General features: G+C 37.4%; 6 protein-coding genes across 6 annotated transcripts; 3 read left to right on the top strand and 3 right to left on the bottom strand.

Annotated features, from left to right (window-relative positions):
• Window positions 1–394: 394 nt before the first annotated feature.
• On the top strand, window positions 395–1336 carry RpL36A (ribosomal protein L36A). The gene is made up of 3 exons (XM_034971415.2): window positions 395–473; window positions 614–787; window positions 1173–1336. The coding sequence occupies exons 1-3, from the start codon at window positions 471–473 to the stop codon at window positions 1308–1310; spliced, it is 315 nt and encodes a 104-aa protein (XP_034827306.1). The 5' UTR covers window positions 395–470; the 3' UTR covers window positions 1311–1336.
• Window positions 1337–1809: 473 nt separating this feature from the next.
• CCDC53 (Coiled-coil domain containing 53) lies at window positions 1810–3344 on the bottom strand. The gene is made up of 3 exons (XM_034971413.2): window positions 3216–3344; window positions 2979–3143; window positions 1810–2290 (listed from the first exon to the last, which is right to left on the bottom strand). The coding sequence occupies exons 1-3, from the start codon at window positions 3264–3266 to the stop codon at window positions 2000–2002; spliced, it is 507 nt and encodes a 168-aa protein (XP_034827304.1). The 5' UTR covers window positions 3267–3344; the 3' UTR covers window positions 1810–1999.
• A 366-nt stretch (window positions 3345–3710) lies between these two features.
• Window positions 3711–9197, top strand: BCAS2 (BCAS2 pre-mRNA processing factor). The gene is made up of 5 exons (XM_034971412.2): window positions 3711–3931; window positions 4261–4424; window positions 7576–7788; window positions 8171–8324; window positions 9014–9197. Exons 1-5 carry the CDS (start codon window positions 3857–3859, stop codon window positions 9146–9148), a joined length of 741 nt encoding a protein of 246 aa, XP_034827303.1. The 5' UTR covers window positions 3711–3856; the 3' UTR covers window positions 9149–9197.
• A 1247-nt stretch (window positions 9198–10444) lies between these two features.
• LOC117984763 (ubiquitin thioesterase otubain-like) lies at window positions 10445–13435 on the top strand. The gene is made up of 5 exons (XM_034971411.2): window positions 10445–10602; window positions 10695–10994; window positions 11428–11649; window positions 12531–12641; window positions 13308–13435. The coding sequence occupies exons 1-5, from the start codon at window positions 10495–10497 to the stop codon at window positions 13392–13394; spliced, it is 828 nt and encodes a 275-aa protein (XP_034827302.1). The 5' UTR covers window positions 10445–10494; the 3' UTR covers window positions 13395–13435.
• Window positions 13436–14480: 1045 nt separating this feature from the next.
• Window positions 14481–17369, bottom strand: LOC117984761 (putative E3 ubiquitin-protein ligase UBR7). The gene is made up of 2 exons (XM_034971410.2): window positions 17067–17369; window positions 14481–16349 (listed from the first exon to the last, which is right to left on the bottom strand). Exons 1-2 carry the CDS (start codon window positions 17229–17231, stop codon window positions 14607–14609), a joined length of 1908 nt encoding a protein of 635 aa, XP_034827301.1. The 5' UTR covers window positions 17232–17369; the 3' UTR covers window positions 14481–14606.
• A 921-nt stretch (window positions 17370–18290) lies between these two features.
• Window positions 18291–19294, bottom strand: Rsph9 (Radial spoke head protein 9). Its single transcript, XM_034970870.2, has one exon. It carries the CDS (start codon window positions 19106–19108, stop codon window positions 18296–18298), a length of 813 nt encoding a protein of 270 aa, XP_034826761.1. The 5' UTR covers window positions 19109–19294; the 3' UTR covers window positions 18291–18295.
• Window positions 19295–20219: the final 925 nt, after the last annotated feature.

The following is a 20219-nucleotide window of genomic DNA, read 5'->3' on the forward strand; positions in this document are numbered from 1 at the left end:
TACGCTTAAATGATGCCCACTCCGCTACGTAGGTACTATTTAATCAAGTTGCTCCTCAGTTACTCCAAAAACAGGTCAGCAGCACCGACCAGAAATAAAGCAGTAACAAGTCCAGCGTACTTGTATTATTAAGGCACAGGCAGTGTATTACTTTACTCTATGGGCACAGAGTCAGTGTTTTTCATAGACAAATATAGACAGATCACAGACAGATTCTTAGAATGAGGACATCACGTTTTTTCATCTAAGCGTTTTTTGTAGGTACCTACTTTTCTGGAGGACATGAGGACCACAGACTAATAACATATAGATGAGGACACTGACAGACAAGTCCTTGGACACGTCTATTACCTCTATGGACAAATAACAAATGTCTGTTGCTGTCTGTCAATGTCATCACTCATAAAACTTGAAATTTGAATTTTCTTTCTTTCAACTTGACGTTTGGCTGGTCGAAATATAAATCGAAAATGGTGTGTTTATTTCTAAAAAAATCCAGTAAAATCAAGAATAATTCGAATGATAGTAGTAAATTTATCAGTGAAATATTATAAATGTTTGTTTATAATGAAAGTGCCGGGCATATTTTATTTCTGGTCGTTGTGTATTTCAGGTGAACGTACCAAAACAGCGCAGGACGTACTGCAAAAAATGCAAGTGCCACAAAGTACACAAAGTATCACAGTACAAAAAATCCAAGGAAAGGCACGCTGCGCAGGGTAGGAGACGTTATGACCGTAAACAACAAGGTTATGGTGGCCAATCCAAACCCATCTTCAAGAAAAAGGTATGTAAATAACATAACCTACAAACGTACCGGATTTTGATTTCATGTTGAATAATTGAATAGAGGTATATCTTCAAAGAAACCCAAGTTTCTAATTATTTCTATCACTTATTACGATTTGTTTACATTTATATATTATAAGATGTGAAATGATGATCATCATCATGATCAACTCATCGCAGGCTCACTACTGAGCATGGGTCTCCTCTCAGTTTGAGGTTTTGTTTTGGCCATAGTCTACCTTGCTGGCCAAGTGTGGATTAGCAGATGTGAAATGATGCTTAGTATTAATAATTATTAAATTCTTGGGAGCATTCCATTCATTCTAGAATGTAGATTTAAGTTAACATTTTGGTAATACATTCAAATAAATTTTCTTCTTCAGGCGAAAACCACAAAGAAAATTGTGCTTCGTTTGGAGTGTGCAGACTGCAAGGTGAGGTCCCAGGTGGCACTGAAGCGCTGCAAGCACTTTGAGCTGGGCGGAGACAAGAAGAGGAAGGGACAAATGATCCAGTTCTAGGCTGCCTAATAAATAAGTTTACACAATTTACATCTTTCTTTTAAAAGCCTTACATTCCTTGTATACATAATTAATGAGAATTATTTTCAGCATGAGATAAAAAATTCTGACTGGTGGGAGGCTTCTGCCGTGGCTAGTTACCACCCTATCGCCACGTGACTTAGTGTTTTAGTATGATGCCGTGTAGAAACCAAAGGGGTATGGGTTTCATAAAAACTGCCATACTCCTTCCAGGTTAGCCTGCATTCATCTTTGATCACTTACCACCAGGTGAGATTGCAATCAAGGGCTAACTTGTATCTGATAATAAAATCAAAATGAGTTCTAGAAAGAATCTAGAGAAATAAAATGACATCCATCAAGTTTCATTATGATCATTTAGGTTAGTAGTAGGCATAGAAATTAATAATAATTTATCTCTACTGATAATTACTATAATAGGTTTTTCAAATATTTTGATCTCTAGCTAATTTTTTGCACTAAAAAGAGATGGAGAAACTATACTGGTATACACATTTTATTAACAAAAATAGTTCTATCATTACAATATTCAACAGCATTAGCATTGTACTATAATCAACATCTTTTGGAACATTTTTCCATTGCAAAAATATATTCAAATAACTATTTGTAATTTGTATAATTTTGAGGCAAAGCTTGGTATTATGTAATATAAATAGTATTTTTTTTTATTTTCGCATAATATTGTCAAATTCTCTAGGATCCAATCCCTCTAGTGAAATCTTTAATTTCACAGCATCTATAGGTACTCCTACTTGCACCATTTTTATAAACCTTTCATATTCAGGTTTTGCAATGGTAGCTCCAGTAGTAGTTTCAAGTTCGTCAGTTGCTATTGCTTTGCTTGGTTCTGTGGTCTTGTCATTGTCTTTTTCTTGTTCGTTCGAGTTAAAGTCATTTTTATTTTCTTCTGACTTAGGATCTTTTTGAGGTGCATTTACTTCTGGTATTGAAGATAACTGCAATGATTGTTAATTTTTAATATTTCAAACAGTACTTACAGTATGTGGCCTAAAGTAATGTACATCAGCCTTTAGAATGACATTTCCGCTTTGTAGAGCGTTGTCTCTGTCACTCCTACCTATATGACGTTTTGTCAGTCTCAACGACAGAGACAGAGCTCTACATAATCTCCATCTAAAGGTTGAAGTACAATACTTTCGAGCGCATACTGTAAATGGCGAAATATTGCATCTCAAATGCTATATAATGGTCACAGGTTGACATCAGAAACTGGAATATTTTTATAGCTATTTAAATGTATGTATCCTTGTGATAACCTAGTTGTTAAGATGTCTGCCTCCTATTCGGGAGGTTGGAGATTTGATCCTATGCATATGCCTAACTTTTCAAAGTTAAGTGCATTTTAAGCAAATAAATACCACTTGAAATGGTGAAGGAAAGATCGTGAGGAAACCTGTATACCAACTTGAGTTTTCCAAGTTCTCAAAGGTGTAGAATCAATCCGCATTTGGCCTGTGTGATGGACTATGGCCAAATAGTTCTCATTCTAAAAGGAGACTTGGTGTAAGCGAGAGATCTGTAGTGAACTGGTGATGGGTTGATGATGTACTCTTGCATAGTTATTGCAACTACAAGCAATTCCTACAGACGCTAAGTACCGAACAGGTCATTACAAATACTCACTCTGGCCTCTAATAAAACCATAGCAGCATTAATTTTCTCTAATTTCCTTTCAAAGTGCATAAGTTTCTGCTCACATTTCTTTGCAAAATTATTCAGGAATTGTACTGTGGTGACCACAAAATGATTCACGAAGGCTAATGTACGCTTTTGTTGTAAGGCAGCTATCTGAAAAGTTTATTTTTTTAGTATAAATAACAGCTCTGTTCATATTGTACACATAAAATTTTAATAGTTTACCTTCGACATATCTATATTAGCAATTTCACGGTTTGATATGGTATCTTGCATTGTTAAGCGATAAGAATCCTAACTAATATGAATTGAGAAAGTTATTTCCTCAGTAATAATAGGTAGGTACGTAATTATTTGAAAAACTAATTTTTTATTTATTTATTGAACACAGAAGAACTCGTTATTGCTCGTTATTTTTTAACCTTTCCTTTGTTTGTAGTTTGTAGCTCTAGATTCTAACCTTTTAAGTATTAAAAGTTTTTTCAACTGCCTTTACGGATTTGGATTCTATTCTAGCCCTCGCACCATAGAGTATGAGTTTAAAGGTGTTTAATGTTGGCCAACTTGATCCATCTGTGGTGACGAGGTGTAGTTTGTAGTCTGTGGTATTTAGAACAGCTGTTGAACCCAGAGCCGTAAAACCAGTCTTAAAAAAAAAGCTTAAAAAGACTAGAACCCAGAGAGCCGTTGAACCACGGAACAAACTAGCACAAAATAAATCACTGACAAAAAATGTCAAAACAGCGCTGATTTTTGGAATTCAAGAAAAATACAATAAACACTAAACAGCAGTACCTAGTCCTAGTCGTAAGTCGATTAATGTGCGTGATTCAATTACATTCTGCGAAGTTAGTTACACAATAAACATGGCTGGAGAGGTAGTGGTGGACGCACTGCCATATATTGACCAAGGATATGATGATCCAGGAGTTAGAGAAGCGGTAAGAATTTATTCCTCGTCATGTTTCCCTAGCATTTAATTTAATTGCCTTTTGTCAGCAACTAACTAGCTGACTGCCGACAGCCCCGTTCATGAGGAATTTAAAAAAAATCGAGTCGTATGTTATTGATATAATCTATACTCAAAATCTCAAGTTTCCTGAGTCTAGGCCCAGCGCACTGGATGACCGCTGCAGTGGTTAGCCGTATACAGTATGTCACACTATGTCTGTTTTTCATTTTAAATGTATGGCTACTTTTTAACCGACTTCAAAAAAGGAGGTTCTCAATTCATCGCAATCTTTTTAAGAATTATTATTGTTTTTATTAGGCGTTGGCTATGGTAGAAGAGGAATGCAGAAGATACAGGCCCACAAAGAATTATTTAGAAAATGCGGGACCTGAACCAAGCACAGCCTTCGAGACTGCAGCCGTGCAGCGAGAGATGGAACGAGTACAGCAACGCCTGCCTATGGAACCACTGTCTATGAAAAGGTGATTTTATATCTTATTTCTATATTATATAGTAGTTAGTACTGTCTTATGCTCACGACTTCGTCCGCTTGGGCTACACAAATATTATAATAAAAGTCCCGCAAATTGCTATTGCTCATTAACATCGAAATGACGTCATGTTGACGTCAGCCGAAATAAAAATATACCATCAGCTCGAAAATTGTCTAGTGCTGACGTCACTAAAATGGCGGCCACGCGCATTAGCAATTTGCAGGGCTTATAACACTTAAATGATAATAATTAAAAATTGTCTGTGATAGGAAGAAAATTGTCTGTGATAAGAAGGCTCTCCATTTCTATAACTCATAAAACCCACAACAGATGGCGCTGTGGGATATTGCACTGCGCTAAATTATGTCACTATAATTATTAATACTAAAGAAATAATAATATGAGGACATGTAACTATTCATACTGTTACCATATATTACCAAAATTTTTTGGATAGTCTGTCAACCCTGAGACGCTAGTTTATAACAGTACCGTGTTCATAGTTATCAGTGGTTGGAGGCGCTATAAACTGAGGATTTGGTGAATATAATGGTGTATAGTAAGTCAAAATTGACTCTATGTGTTGAATGTAGAGGTGCTCAGACTAAGAATCAAGAGACTTGTCAGACGCGTATACCCGAAAGGGACAAAACAACAAAAGAAATAATACGTACGTATGAATGGTTATGTTTCATAATTTGCGTTCGCTACAACTTTTACACAGCAATGCACTATAAATGGCTTCTACACACCTTCAATACTAAATTTAAAACAGAAAACTAAAGAAAAATTCGTAATATTCACAATTAATTACTATCACAGAGGTTTGTTGGGCACAAACTACAACGTGGCCAACAAAAAAAAGCTAAACTCTAATCCTCAATAGCTTAACGTAGCAATAGGAGTGGACTGAAAACCGAAAGGTCGACGGTTCAAACCCCGCCCGTTGCACTATTGTCGTACCTGCTCCTAGCACAAGCCTGACGCTTAATTGGAGAGGAAAGGGGAATATTAGTCATTTAACATGGCTAATATTCTTTAAAAAAAAAGAAAAAGAAAGAAACTATGACAAAGACAAAAAACTGTGTTTATATCTCTATACTCTTCAGAGCTTTTCTATACACCTAGCTTGCTCTAACAAGGTATTATTATTTTAATGCCAAATCTACTTGAATCTTAATGGAGGATAACGTGCCTGAATGTAATAAAATGTTTGAATTCAGTCACGTTAGTTGCTCTGACGTTATCAAAGCTTTTAAATTAATTAATAATAAGAAAACAAATGATCTGTGGGGCATTTCCGTTAACGTTGTGAAATCATTAATTGATATTGTTGCACCCGAGTTAGCATTAATATTCAATAATTGTGTTGACTGTGGTGAGTTTCCAGACTTAATGAAACATAGTAAAATAATTCCATTATTTAAATCAGGTAGTACTAGTGACCCCACTAACTTCAGACCGATATCTGTACTACCCACTTTTAGTAAAATCTTTGAAAAAATAATTTTAACTCAACTGCTTAATTTTTTCAACATTAATGATTTATTTCACACCAAACAGTTTGGTTTTACACGGGGTCGCTCAACAACCGATGCTGGTGTTGAGTTAATACTAAATATATTTGAAGCCTGGGAGGAATCACGTGATGCGCTTGGCGTTTTATGTGATTTATCCAAGGCTTTCGACTGCGTTGATCATGAAACATTGGTCGCGAAATTGCACCATTATGGAATTAGGGGTGCAGCATTGGAATTGATGAGTTCTTACCTAAATGATAGAATACAAAGGGTAGACGTGAATGGAAAGCGATCTCCCGGATCCGTTGTAAAAATGGGGGTGCCACAAGGTTCCATCTTAGGACCTTTTCTGTTCCTTATTTACATCAATGACCTTCCTTACCTCGCTAAGGACAATTACGGGATAGTCTTGTTTGCTGATGATACATCACTTTTATTTAAAATCAATCGATACTTAACAACTTTTGATGAAGTAAACAATTCTCTCACCAAGTTAGTACAGTGGTTCGAAGCTAATAACCTGCTTCTCAACGGGAAAAAGACAAAGTGTATTAAATTCACTTTACCAAATGTTAAGCAGGTGAAAACCACTGTGCAACTTAATAATGAGGAATTAGATTTAGTGGATACCGCTATTTTTCTTGGAATAACGTTAGATGCAAAACTTCAATGGGGCTCTCATATAAATAACTTATCGAACAGACTTAGTTCTGCCGCATATGCGGTAAAAAAGATTCGCCAGTTGACAGACATAGAAACTGCGAGACTAGTATATTTTAGTTACTTTCACAGCATTATGTCATATGGTATATTATTATGGGGTAATGCTGCTGATATTAATTCTATTTTTGTGCTGCAGAAAAGGGCTGTTCGAGCCATATACAGTATGGGGCCACGAGAGTCGCTGAGAACTAAATTTAGGGAAGTTAAAATTATGACAGTGCATAATCAATATATTTTTGAAAATTTACTGTACGTACATAAAAACATAAATAAATTTAAAAAAAAAAGTGACTGTCATAATATAAATACTAGAAATAAAAATAAACTTGTAATTCCCGCCTCTAGGCTCAGTAAAGTTAGCAATTCATTTGCTCGTAATTCCATACGTTTCTATAATAAGCTTCCAGAAGACATATTGGAGATGTCTCTCAACAAGTTCAAAGTTTTCATAAAACGTAAACTAATTGAAAAATCCTATTACAATGTAAAGGATTATTTAAATGATAAGCAAGCTTGGGAATGAGTTGCTTAACGACTTTGTGATAGTTCTAATAAGTTTCAATAAATTTGTAAAGTGGTGATAATAAAAAGAATACCCGGCTGAGTTTGTTGTGGGCTCTTCTCAGACCTGGGCGCGTTTGGAACCCTCGTAGCTTTAGTTTTAAGTTTGCGTTATAATTATCACCACTATATTATCTTACAAATCTAACACTATACCAGACAATCAATAAGAGTAATTTATTACCTATTTTGAATAAATCATTTGACTTTGACTTTGACTTGACTTTGAATCTGAGTAGAGGTGCAACCTCTACTATCATTTGGCTGGCTGGCAGCTGTTACATCAATAACGTTCACACATAGCGCCACTTATCTTAGTTTTTATAATATTTCAGGTACGAACTGCCCCCTCCACCAGCTGGACGCCTGGGGGAGCCCACCGCGTGGGCGGAGGCGGTGGACAACTCCCACGCTCAGCTCTCGCACCAAGCCACCAGGGTCTTGAACCTGGAGCTACAGCTGCAGTACAGCACAGAAGCCTGGAGGTCCTACTTGAACATCCTACAGGCGCTGGTCATCTCTTCACAGAATATACACACACAGTTAAGGTAACAATTACTGTGAGGTTTAAATAACAATGGCAGTTCAACTTGGTGATGAGCGATTATTGCAAAAAAATAATCGAACAATTGAACAATCAATAATTGTCGAGTTATTTGTCTTCAATCGATTGTTCAATTTGTTACTTAAGTACTTAATAAATCGAAAATCTAAATCAGTTGCATTTGATTTTCGATTTATTTGTCCCAGTCCCGTGCGCTAAGTAACTATTGAACAAACGAAAACTATCGATTGTTTTTCGATTATTCAATTGTTATCGAAGCGATGTCGTGTAGTCATGGAAATAATTTCATAAAATTATACCCATTTGGTCCTAGAAGATTCACTTTAAAAAATTATTTTACTATACATAATAATATTTGTGTACAGAAAACAGATAGCGGCAGTGAACTGGGAGCGCAAGCGGTCGCAGACTGCGAGCGGCGCGCGGCTGCGCGCGCTGCGGCGGCGCTGGGCGCAGCTCGTGTCCGACAACTACCGGCTCGAGCGCGCCATCATGCAACTAGAGATACAGCTCGAAAAGGTACATTGTTTTTTGTTCTTAATAAACAAACATATTTTTACTAGCTGATGCCCGCGACTTCGTACAGTGGATTTAGGTTTTTAAAAATCCCGTGGGAACCCTTTGATTTTCTGGGATAAAAAGTAGCCTATGTCACTCTGGTCTTAAACTATACCCATGCAAAAAATCACGTCGGTCCGTTGCTCCGTTGCGACGTGATTGAAGGACAAACCAACACACTTTCGCATTTATAATAAGGGTACTGATTTATTTTTATGCATACTAGTTTTTAATTTATCGTGCAAAATGGTGAAAAAAATACCGTTGTCCCCCTCTTATCTCCGAAGTTTACCAATCGAAAAATTTGAAATAATTATGGTCAATAGAAGTTTATGTATCATCATCATCATCATCATCAGCCTGTGGACGTCCACTGTTGGACATAGGCCTTCCCTAAAGAGCGCCACCACACCAAAGTTTATGTATTTTTTACAGAAAAAATAAAACCTAATCAGTTTTTTTATATTAACAATAAATCTCTACTAACAAAAGTTAGTTTTTCGGTTCGTTAACAAAAATGACCTTACCGAAGAATCTTACCGTTTTACTTCTGCAGTACGAAACCCTCGGTGCGCGAGTCTGACTCGCACTTGTCCGGTTTATTAAAATGGCACTGATAGTGAATAAGAAGGAAGTATTATATTTTGCAGGCCAAAGGACAAGCGATAGCAGACGACGAGACTCCTGACATGGACATCGAGGCAGTCAAGAATCTGCCGGACAAGCTCAACTCTGACACTGAAAAAGAAGTACAGAAGAAAATTGAGGACATGTTTGCTGATTAAATGAATAACATACATAACACAGGTTATTAATTAATAAATGTTAAGAATACTGCTGTTTTATTCTCTGTAGCCACTAGCCAGTATAAGTCCCGCAAATTGCTGTAGCGCTGGAACCATGTCTCATTAACATCCAAATGATGTCACTAAAATAGCAGCCACGCGCATTAGTAATTTGCGGGATTTTATAACAGCCACATTATTTTTATTGAACTGGGCTGTTTATTCATAGATTGCAGTGGTTTTGCACATTTTGTTGATTGGTTAATATTCCTGTAGACATCGACATGTACTACGAAGTAGTACTTAAAAATTCTTTGCCTGTATATTCCTATGTCTATGACCGGTACAAGACTCAAAAGAGCTAGAATCCAGAGCCATGGAGCGGAAAAAACTTGCTGGTTAGATTTCCTCTGAGTCAAAGAGTATTATAATATACAGGGAAGAGTTCTGAGTTTTCATTCATTCACTTCTTGCAGATCCATTTAGTTCGTTCATCGTAACCACCGTAACTAGGCGCGTAAGAATATGTTGGCACCATAGAGATAGTATACAGTTGGCACTTGGCACCATTGCAAATCACACAATAATAGCCCTAATTTGTAAGGAATAAAGCAATAATGGTGCCAATTCTCACGCGTCAAGTTACGATGAACGAACAATATTTTATTGTTTCCGGAAAAGCAAAGAATTCCCGTGGGATTAAAAAAAAAAACTATATTCGTGCATATAATATGTGTAGTAGTAATATGTATAATAGTGATCTGTGCTTGATAGTGGAGACCTCAGGTGGAGACGAATCAGATGAGAAATCTATGAGAAATTCCAACACGGTCAAGCACATAGATTTGTTTTGCTTGATGCGCCCGTCAAGCGGCTTGATCAAGCAAACTGCACTTTTCTCATACATTGAACACTATCCGAACGCGTCGCGCCAAGCAAAGTATGAAATCGCATCAAGCACGTATATGCTTGACTCAAACATCAAGCAAACTTTGTAGAACAATCAAAATGCTTGACTCAAGCAAAAATCTACGTGCTTGACGTCAAGCCGCTTCAAAGTCTCGGAAGCGCTTAAACTGTAGGGCGATTGTCTAAAACCTGCATCAATCATTATTACAATCTCAATAGTTCTGATTGGCTGAATTGGTGCGATTCTTGTTGCAACAATGCATTGTAGCCAATAGTGAGCGAGCGTTAACCAATCAGAGATGATTGCGATCGTGACATTGTAGCTGTCATTCTCCCGCAATCGCGCAGCTGCTTAACGAATATCAGCTGTCAATTGTCATTGTCGTAAATCGTAATTCGCATTTCACAAACGTCAATCTTTTTATTTAAATTTGAAAATGGCGGACGATGCATCAAGCAGCAGCGCTTGTACCGGCAATTTAATTGATAGTTCAATAAATCAAGATGAGTTAATTATGAAACAACAACGCGAAATAGAGAAAGAGGTGAGACAATGTTTCACTAGATTCTGTCGCTCGGTAATGGAGTTTTTTTGTTTATTTAATAACAATGAGTCGATGTTTTTGTTTGTTTATAGATATCGGAATCGATCCCTCTCGTCGGTGATCTGGAACCGCTATCGTCATTAGAAAAGGAATACAACGAGGACCCGGTGTATCTGCTAAAAATCAAAGATCTGGCCGCCAAATACAAATCCATAAGAAGAACACGACCGGACGGGAATTGTTTTTTCCGTGCCTTCTCTTACGCGTATTTGGAGCATCTTCTCACGGACAAGACAGAGTTTGATAAGTTTTATGAAATAGCAAAGAACTCGAAGGAAATCCTCGTTGCGCTAGGTTTCCCGCAGTTTACCGTTGAAGACTTTTATGAGACGGTAAGTTTTAAGGTTATATTTGTTTGTTATTTCGACACTATACCGAGTTTCTTTCTTTCAGAGAAGCTACTGTTAAAGTCAAAATCAAATGATTTATTCCATCCATACTAATATTATAAATGCGAAAGTGTGTCTGTCTGCTAGCTTTTCACGGCCCATATTTTCAACCGATTTAACGAAATTTGGTAAGAGATAGGTTGCATCCCGGGAAAGGACAGGCTACATTTTATCCTGGAAAATTAAAGAAATCCCGCGGGATTTTTTAAAAACCTAAATCCACGCGGACGAAGTCGCAGGCATCATCTAGTAGGTAATAAAATGCACTTTTTGATGGTCGGTTGTTGCATTTGTAAGATGATGGTATAGTAAGTGGTGATAATTTTTACGCGAACTTAAACTAAAGCTGTTATATTATAATGTCTCAATATTATAGTTTATGGAGGTAGTGCAGAGAGTGGGCGAGCACGCGGGGGGCTCGACCGAGGAGCTAGCTTCCATCAGAGAAGAACTGCACGATAAGTTCAACAAGCAGGGCTACTCCGACTACATCGTGGTGTACTTGCGCCTCATCACGTCGGGCCAGCTGCAGACGCAGCATGACTTCTACCAGAACTTCATTGAAGGCCCACGGACAGTTACCGAGTTTTGTAGACAGGTATGGCTAATGTTTTTTGATATAATATTATGTAACTAACAATACAGGGTTACTGATAAAATTTATTACTTTAAAAACAAAAAAAATATTCCACACCTCTAGGGTTTTGTGCTTCAAAATGAGAAAAAGCAAAATCCCTTTAATTCAATTATAAGGGTTCTTTGTAAAGTCTAAGATATCAAACTTCAATACATTTTAGCCACAACTCTAGACCATATTATGGTAAACTGTATTGTTATTTTTATTTATTTTACATGTAATTAAAACGGCAATGCCACTTACACTAACTAGATGATCAATGATAAATTTAAATACAAAACGATAAAACATTAAAGGATTTTGACACAACAATGAATGACCTGTTCCCAAATCAAAGTTATCCATCCGTCATGGAATGGATCCCATTGAGCATTATTGTCCAAAAAGCGCGTTGCAATAGGTGCCATAGAAATTATCTACTATTTTTATGCTATTCATATTATCTCAACTTTAAAAGTTTAAAGTTTTACTTTTAACTTTACTCTCCTGTTTAATCGACAATTGTGTAGTTAGTGCAATTGTGAACTGATGGCGCCGATTCTCTTGTCTTTCTCTAAACTAAATTAAGAGTATCTGCATCTTTTTCTTTTAATATTGCTAAAGAAAGGACAGAATATGAATTTTACATCTAAAGACTCTAAATTTTAGACAGTAGGCTCGTGACTGGCAGCTAAAGTCACGAGGTTTGATAGCTCTAAATTAAATTTAAAACTGTCAAACTGTGTCTGTCTTTTTCAAATTCATTACATTAGTAAGAAGAGGATGCGAATACTCTAAAATTTTGGTGTGCTCAGAATCAGTACCACTGATATGGTAAAAAGCTAGACATGTTTGTTTGTCAGGAGGTGGAGCCAATGTACAAGGAGTCTGACCACATCCACATCATCGCTCTGTGCAATGCGCTCAACGCAGGCGTCAGGGTCAAGTACATGGATCGCGGCGAGGGTAGTCAGGTGATATTTGTATTTTTTATTATAATAGGATATAGGTGTCTGCCAATCTGAGGTGGACAATGGCCAAACCTTTCTCATACTGAGAGGAGACCCGTGCTCTGTAGTGAGCCTGCTATGGGTTGATCATGATGATGATGAAGATATAGGTACTAATTCTGAGTGCAAGTATTCACATCTTTTCTTACCAACACATTAAGGGAAAGACAGACAAACCTACTTTAATTAAGAACTGTCAAACCTCATGAAAATTTGCGTTCGGTTTTAAAACAAAAAAGATGTAAATGCAGTTTAGTGAAAATCATCACTATCAATGCCAATATCATATTTAATATAGGTCAAAACTAATAAATCAGTGAAAATATTCACACTATATAGTTATAGTGCATTCAATATTAACTGGTGTGTATCCACTGAGCCCGTCATTAGCAATAACAAAAGGTTACATTCGACATGCCACGTAAACAATAGGGGTAATAAACCAAACACTCATAAAACCCATTAATTTTTAAAGGAACTGGGTCAACCTTATATATTTTGTTGCAAAGGAACCCATGTTGATACTTTTGAATTCACCCGCCACGACTATTGTTATTGCCAATGACGGCGTCAAGTGGAAACACGCCAGTTAATATTGAATGCACTATAATAAATGAGCGTCCCCCGCAGGTGACGGCGCACGAGTTCCCCGAGGGCGCCGTGCCGCTGGTGCACCTGCTGTACCGGCCCGGCCACTACGACATCCTCTACGCGTGATCACACTACTCAATAAACTTAACTCTCTTATTCATACCATACTCATGAGGTTTTATTTTATACCTAACCAGATAACCTTGTGGTTAAAGGCCGGACCGAGCGGCGCGTCAAAATATTCTCTACAAATCGTTCCGTATTTTATTACTTACCCCCTAACGTTATGCCGGCGCCATTGCAATCACAGTAATTATAAACCCTGAATAAAGCAATGGTGCCAATATGACGGCAGGGGTCAAGTCATTGTGAATGGTCTGTAAATAGTTGTCACAAAATGTGTACCTATTTCTATTGCCTCAATACCTAGCGAATAATAAGAATTACAAAATGGCCAAATTAAAAGTACATAATCTTGTAAGATGGTATGGAACCCACGAGTCCAACTCGCACAACTTGTTTTTTATTTTTTTATTATTAACATTTGAGGTTTGGGTTTCGATCCAGCGCACGCATCCCTTAACTTTTCAGTTATGCGTTACTTTATATGCGAATCACATATCAGTTGCTTCAACTGTGAAGGAAAGCATCGTGAGGAAACCTGCACAGCAGAGTTCTCAAAGGTGTGTGGTCTGCGAATTCGCGCTTGGGCAGCGTGGTGGAATGTGGCCCAATCTTGGTCATCCTGAGAGAAGACCCATGCAGTTATCCACATTGAACACCAGCCCAATGCGGTTGTGCAATTTAGTTGTATAATACCTACACTACACCACAATCTTACCCTCCAGCCCCCCGATTGTGTAAGAATAACCATTTCATGGCTATCGCAATCGTCAATAAATTCTGCCCTTTGATTGGTTGATTCGCTGTTTACATTTTTCCACAGCCAATCAAAGCGCATAATTTCTTGACGATTGCGATAGCCATGAAATGGTTATTCTTACACAATTGGGGGGCAGGTCTCTTTACATTGAAACTTGAAAGGGAATGGAAGCGATTTTCTAAAATATCACATAGCATATTGACTTTTATCTCCACCTCGTAAAACACAAACTCGCCCAAATAAAAAAGTCGTTCCTGCGACTTCACGAGAATTTATTCAATGTAAATTGATAAGGGCAATAAAAGAAGGTTATAAATAAAAGGCTGGTGTAATTTTTTTTAAATTGTTTAAACCACTGTAGGATACGCAAATAAAGTCAAACTTAAGTTAGGTACTGGAACATCAAAGTTGAAAGGGAAATTATTTTAATGAGAAAAAATAAAAAGTTGTAACATTCATCTGCAGAAGTAGACACCGTCAGGTTCTCGTTTGGGTTTCATTCCCGCAAAGAAAGCCTTAATGTCCTCTTCCTTCACCACTTCTCGCCTGTCCTTGAAGCTTTTGAGGAAGTCTAACAGTTTGTCCCTCATTTTGTTGTACTCCGTCAAAGCATTTATTTGTTGAATCCTGTCCAAGGAAGACAATGCTTGTAATCCTTTTTCATATTGGGATGCAGGCTTCCCATTGATTTTTTGTTTTCCTAAATTCTCATACGCTGCTACTGTGTCTTCAGGATCAATAAGGAACAAAACTGATAGATCTTTATACATCATAATGCATTCTCTACAAGTACAAAGTTTCTGTCTGAAGGTAGAAGGCCAGAACGTAGCACCTTTATGTACTTTTTGAACTCCTTTCGGTCTCACACATTCATTAGTTTCTTCTAATTTTACCTTTTTAATGTCTGAACCGGTGTCATCTTCTGTTGACAGTTTTCTTTTTTCACTAATTTTTACTTCTGTATCTCCATTTTGAGTAACAACTTTGGGCTCTTCAGTTTCATTTTGTTGCTCCACTTTAGATGTGTTGTCTTCTTTATTATCTTTCATATCAACTTCTGCAGTTACATTTTTGTCTTCAGCAGAAGCAGTTTCTTCAGTCGAATTTTTGTCAGTATCAGCTGAACCTTCATTATTTTTAGATTCATTCGCCTTGTCACCACTAGTAGGCTCATTGTCTACTTTAGCTGCTCCATTTTCATCTGTTTCTATTGGTTTATCTCCTGTCTCAGAAGCTATCGTTTCACTATTTTCATCCTTTTTATTATCAGCTTTTAACTTCTTACTGTAGTCATCTGGATCTGCTAACAACCTCTCTTCCTCCAGTTGCTCTGCACTCTTTACAACACTTTCAGTGCTATCCATTTCTGCAGTACTTTCAGTTTGTTTAGTATCAGTTGCAGGTTCTTTGTTTTCATTCTGTTGCTCTTGATTAACAGTTTCTGTAGTTGCTTTCTCAGTCTCTGCAGGAGTGTCAACAGAGTTTTCTTCATCTTTTCTCTCATTAGAAGTTTCTTTAGTGTCAGACAAGTTTTCTTCAGTTTTGCTCTCGTCTTCTCCATTTGTCTTTTCAGAACTTTCTTCTGGATTAGCTGTAATGTTATCAGAAGGCTTTTCTTCCATCTCAACATCTGTAGCCTTGACAGTTTCATCTTCGGCCAATGTCTCTAGTTTAGCATCTCCATTACACATTTTATCATTATCAATTCCATTAGTGATGATGTCTACATCACTGTTAACAGCTAATTTGCCGTAGTCATGTAAAAACTCATTTTTCTCCATACAGCCTTTGCAAATCATTTCAGAATACTGATCATTGTCAGGAACAGTCGCTTCCAAGTGGGAAGCATGAAGCCAATCTTCACAGATTATACATTGTATCATTTCAACTTCAGTCTGAGACTCAGGGTCCGGGTAGGGCCTCTGACAGACACAATACAAACCACTGAAGTTCTGATTGTAGTTATTTTCTTCATTCAAATCTGTCTTATCAGGGGTGAACTGGCAAGGGTGGGAGTTGAACTTAGGGTTGCCACAGTCACATTTGAAGGTGCGTTTAGTGTATAATTCTACGAGGTCGTGGTTCTCATGACAGGTTAGGCTGCACGCGAGGCACACGCCTGCCCTTTTGGTTGGATCGTTCTTGGCATCAGCACAGCAAGTCATGCAAGCATAAAGTGCTTGTCTTTTTATGTAACCCTGTAATGAAGAAAAACCTTGTTCCTTTATACATATTAAATTTTGTTTTTAAATTCAGATACAAGTAAGCCTTGACTGCAATCTCACCTGGTAGTAAGTAATGATGCAGTCTAAGATGGAAGCGGGCTAACCTGGAAGGGGTATGGCAGTAAAAGAAAGACAAGGTAACCTAATAATACCCAATGAAATTAAATCTATTTAAGTTCTACAATGAGGCCGATTCTCTAGTACACAATCTCTAAACTAAACTAAATTAACAGGTCTAAATCTAGTGCTTTCCTTTTCCGCAAGCAACATTATGAAAGGGATAGCAATAGATTTAGACGTGATATTTTAGTTTAGTTTAGAGATTGTGTACAAAGGAATTAGCCACACTACTTCACTTAAATGAAACGATCTCTGTCTCAAGATTCTATAATAAGCCTACAACTCGATTTTTAGTCCTAAGGCAAAAGGTTAGTCCTTAAACTTATTGGGAAAATGGTACAACTAAGCTTTAATCAAAATGTAACAACAGAATAGTGATATATCTAGTTATCAGCCCTTTTAGGTAAGCCTTAGCTTTAATTAAATCAATTTAGATACAAAACTTAAAGTGCTTTCATATGTCAACGAGAAACACGCAGGTGTTTTATAACGTTTTCTTTGACCTTAATTTTGAGATTAGGTACCAAGTTAAATGTTTTGTTGCATGTATTAAAACTTTCATACAGTTACCTTAGAATAGGTGCAATCCTTTTCATCGGAGGCCCCCAACACAGCGTTAACATCTTCTTCGAAATCTTCCTGTTCTTGCAACACGTCCATCATTGTTACAACTTTTTCGTCGTCGCAATCGGCCATTTCGGTATCTTCACTGGCGTCTTTTGGCTCCGTAGCCATTTTAAACGGATTATTCGCAAATTAATGTATATTTAATTAATCTAAAACTGAAACAAAGATTCTCGAAAGCCGGTTACATTAGACAATAGACGAGACGCGCCAATATTTTTTACGAAGTTTTACGACGACGGCAAATGAATGACATAAATGAACCATAGACAATATGTCAAACGTAGATTTAGAGTGAGGGGCTGAGGTGAGGGGTGAATGAATGGGTTTAATGCAGGTTTATCTTTATGCCGGCTCCACACAGTCGTCCAACAGTCCAACACTCCATCAATGCCAACAACCAATGCCGTTAGTGTGGAGCAAAGAAGTTGGAAGTACTACTACGTGTGGAGGCATCTAAACAGACACACATACGTCCCAACCTCATTCACTATGGGAACGTTCAAGATATAGGTGTTTCTGCGCTATACCTTATGAGTTAATATAATAAGTCTATAACCAATGTAAATCATCCATCTCAAGCAAGGAACGTGTGAAGCTATTTTATCCTTATGTTTGCGATGCTTGGGATTCCACAGCGCCGATTCTCCTTCATATAACTCCAAAAGCAAGAGTGCGGTATTGTTACTCCACTCTGTTATATGATTAAATACAAACGAAATATCCTACTAATATTATGAATCTGAAAGTGTGGATGTTTGGATGGTTGGATGTTTGTTAGTCAATCTTTGTATTGAAGTCGCGGGCTTCAGCTAGTACAATAATAAAAATATCCAAATGAATGGCACGAAGTCATGTGCAGCTGGGGTCGCAGCGTATGCATCATCTGCCTCGCCTGAGTAAGGAGACCGCAATGATGTAAGATATTTGATCTGGGTACGATTTACCGCCATCGGAGCGATCACGCGCCAACATGAGCCAACATCACCAAATATGTACGAACTATGGAAGGTTCGACGAACAGTTGGAGTGTTGGCCGACTGTGTGGAGCTGGCACAGAACTACCTATATACAAGTTTAATTAATATACGTGAAATAAATTTAATAGATGAATCTGAATAACGTAGAGTATCTACGCTGAATAAAGACTTCTATATTCTTTCAGTAAACTGGAATTATATTAGAAAAGGTACATCCAAATTTTTCCGTCCATTGCCGACGTACAAAAATCCAGCATCCGACGTCCTGACTTTATGGAAATACATCATGCCTGGCCAATATAAACTTTTTAAATAAGCGACACTGCCATTTTGCTCGAGGGATAGATTCCAGCAACCGCTTGGTATATCTTGATCGATGGAGTCCAAGAAATCCATGCTGTAGTTGTAATCTGTTCGAGTTAAAAGATTAGTATTCCAACGGTGTTGCGGTATGCGTATATGGAGGTACGACTTCAGATGTTTTGCTTCTGAACCTGTTAGCCCATAGTAATTCGGGTTGACGATGACACTTCCGTCTGGCTGCTTCAAGATTTGTCCTCTCGCACACACTTCAGCTTCCTCACAGATGTTGCTAACCGTCGCAGCGATACGGTTCTCCTCCTTCATAATCTGGCATCTATCAGGATTGTTTTCTTCTAGAGCTTCGTCTAAGACTTTAATCATTAAGGAAGGGTCGCCGCGAAACGGGTACGTCACTAATAGAGAGAGATGCTTGTACTTCTTTTTGGCTTTGGGTAACAAGCCCCAGAACTTAAAATCGGTGGTGTAGTAGTACTTCCTGTCCAGGGCGTCCTTGTTGATGCCGACGGCAATGTGGTAGTCTGCATCGAGTGCATGCAGCTGCCCCCAGTACTGCACATGCAGGAAGTGGTTCTCGACCTGCAGCAAGGTGAGTGAGTTCTGCAGGAGGGATATCAGCTCGCTAGTCAACATCATCCCGTTCACGTTCACGTACTCCTTGTACTCCCACAGCTTGTGGATGTTCATGGCGAAACTCTAAAATCTAAATTATATTCGAATTTGTGTTTCTCAATGTCTATTATGATGACAAGTTGATGATGACCATTTTACGACTAAGCTTGTGCATGTCAACCAAATGTCAATATTTTTTTTAAACCTTGATTTTTTCTCTAAATAGGACACATCTTCGAAATCAGATTGTTTTTCCCTAAGGGTCACCAAAAAGGGCAATGTAAAACGAGAGACTGGTCTCAGGTGACAATTACCTTCGCGACATCAAATATTTGCTGGCCCTCTGTTGGTCGTAATTCGTAATTTGATATCTCACATTTCCAACTTAACGTGATCCCTACATTTCAGTATTGATAGTGGCTGAATGGTTCAACACATTTTGGTAGCTTGGTGAAAAACTTGAGAAGCAAATTACTTATTTTGCGGAAAGTAGGCGAGTCGTGTTGCTTGTTTGCAGACTCCAGGGTAACATTTTGTAAGAAATATTACCTACCAGGTTTTCTTATAAATCGCCATGTTATAAAAATATTTAATGTCGACAACATTTAAGTAAGGAGGTACCTACTTACCTACATTTATTTTTGTTTCTACAGAAATAGTGTAAAAAATGTTGATGAATTTTATAAACTTTGGTTTAGTTTTTCAAGAACTTATTAACAAGCAAAGATGTAACAGTTATAGAGTAGCTGTTCCAAATAATAATATAGAGTTCATCCTAATGTAGTGTATATTAACTGTGGTATTTTTAGTTGTATGTAGTTTTTGAATGTATTATGGACTTACAAAACCTATTGAAAGGTATGAAAAATTTAGCAATTACAAATATTTTTACCGTAGGTAAATCAAACTTTTGGTTTAATAAAGTTAAGTAAATATTTAAATTGGCTGCTACTCCTTACGAGATGGCGCTAAAAACTTAGTGTAACTATTGCATGGTAGATGGCGCTATAAGTTTTAAAATATATGACCCAGTACCTTGAGGTTCAAATAGGTACCTTGAATTAATTTATTCCGAACTTTAATTTGTGAAAAATTTAGAGAATAGTGCAAGAAGGTATCCGGTAATAAGGAAAGACCAATAAGTGAATGAAAGTTATGGATGATCGTCAATTTTAAAAATAATTAG

Source organism: Maniola hyperantus, chromosome 8 (genome assembly GCF_902806685.2).
Source record: "Maniola hyperantus chromosome 8, iAphHyp1.2, whole genome shotgun sequence".
Lineage (NCBI taxonomy): Eukaryota > Metazoa > Arthropoda > Insecta > Lepidoptera > Nymphalidae > Maniola > Maniola hyperantus.

What these genes read in the sequence shown, in the direction of transcription:
- RpL36A (XM_034971415.2), top strand. An exon ending in AACCCATCTTCAAGAAAAAG is followed by an intron (nt 788 to 1,172) that starts GTATGTAAATAA and finishes TTTCTTCTTCAG; the next exon opens with GCGAAAACCACAAAGAAAAT.
- CCDC53 (XM_034971413.2), bottom strand. Translation starts at nt 3,266, where the DNA reads ATGCAAGATACCATATCAAACCGTGAAATTGCTAATATAGATATGTCG. An exon ending in CTAATATAGATATGTCGAAG is followed by an intron (nt 3,144 to 3,215) that starts GTAAACTATTAA and finishes TAAACTTTTCAG; the next exon opens with ATAGCTGCCTTACAACAAAA. An exon ending in TGGTTTTATTAGAGGCCAGA is followed by an intron (nt 2,291 to 2,978) that starts GTGAGTATTTGT and finishes CAATCATTGCAG; the next exon opens with TTATCTTCAATACCAGAAGT.
- BCAS2 (XM_034971412.2), top strand. Translation starts at nt 3,857, where the DNA reads ATGGCTGGAGAGGTAGTGGTGGACGCACTGCCATATATTGACCAAGGA. An exon ending in GAACCACTGTCTATGAAAAG is followed by an intron (nt 4,425 to 7,575) that starts GTGATTTTATAT and finishes ATAATATTTCAG; the next exon opens with GTACGAACTGCCCCCTCCAC. An exon ending in AATATACACACACAGTTAAG is followed by an intron (nt 7,789 to 8,170) that starts GTAACAATTACT and finishes ATTTGTGTACAG; the next exon opens with AAAACAGATAGCGGCAGTGA.
- LOC117984763 (XM_034971411.2), top strand. Translation starts at nt 10,495, where the DNA reads ATGGCGGACGATGCATCAAGCAGCAGCGCTTGTACCGGCAATTTAATT. An exon ending in TTGAAGACTTTTATGAGACG is followed by an intron (nt 10,995 to 11,427) that starts GTAAGTTTTAAG and finishes TCAATATTATAG; the next exon opens with TTTATGGAGGTAGTGCAGAG. An exon ending in TTACCGAGTTTTGTAGACAG is followed by an intron (nt 11,650 to 12,530) that starts GTATGGCTAATG and finishes TTTGTTTGTCAG; the next exon opens with GAGGTGGAGCCAATGTACAA.
- LOC117984761 (XM_034971410.2), bottom strand. Translation starts at nt 17,231, where the DNA reads ATGGCTACGGAGCCAAAAGACGCCAGTGAAGATACCGAAATGGCCGAT. An exon ending in AGGATTGCACCTATTCTAAG is followed by an intron (nt 16,350 to 17,066) that starts GTAACTGTATGA and finishes TCTTCATTACAG; the next exon opens with GGTTACATAAAAAGACAAGC.
- Rsph9 (XM_034970870.2), bottom strand. Translation starts at nt 19,108, where the DNA reads ATGAACATCCACAAGCTGTGGGAGTACAAGGAGTACGTGAACGTGAAC.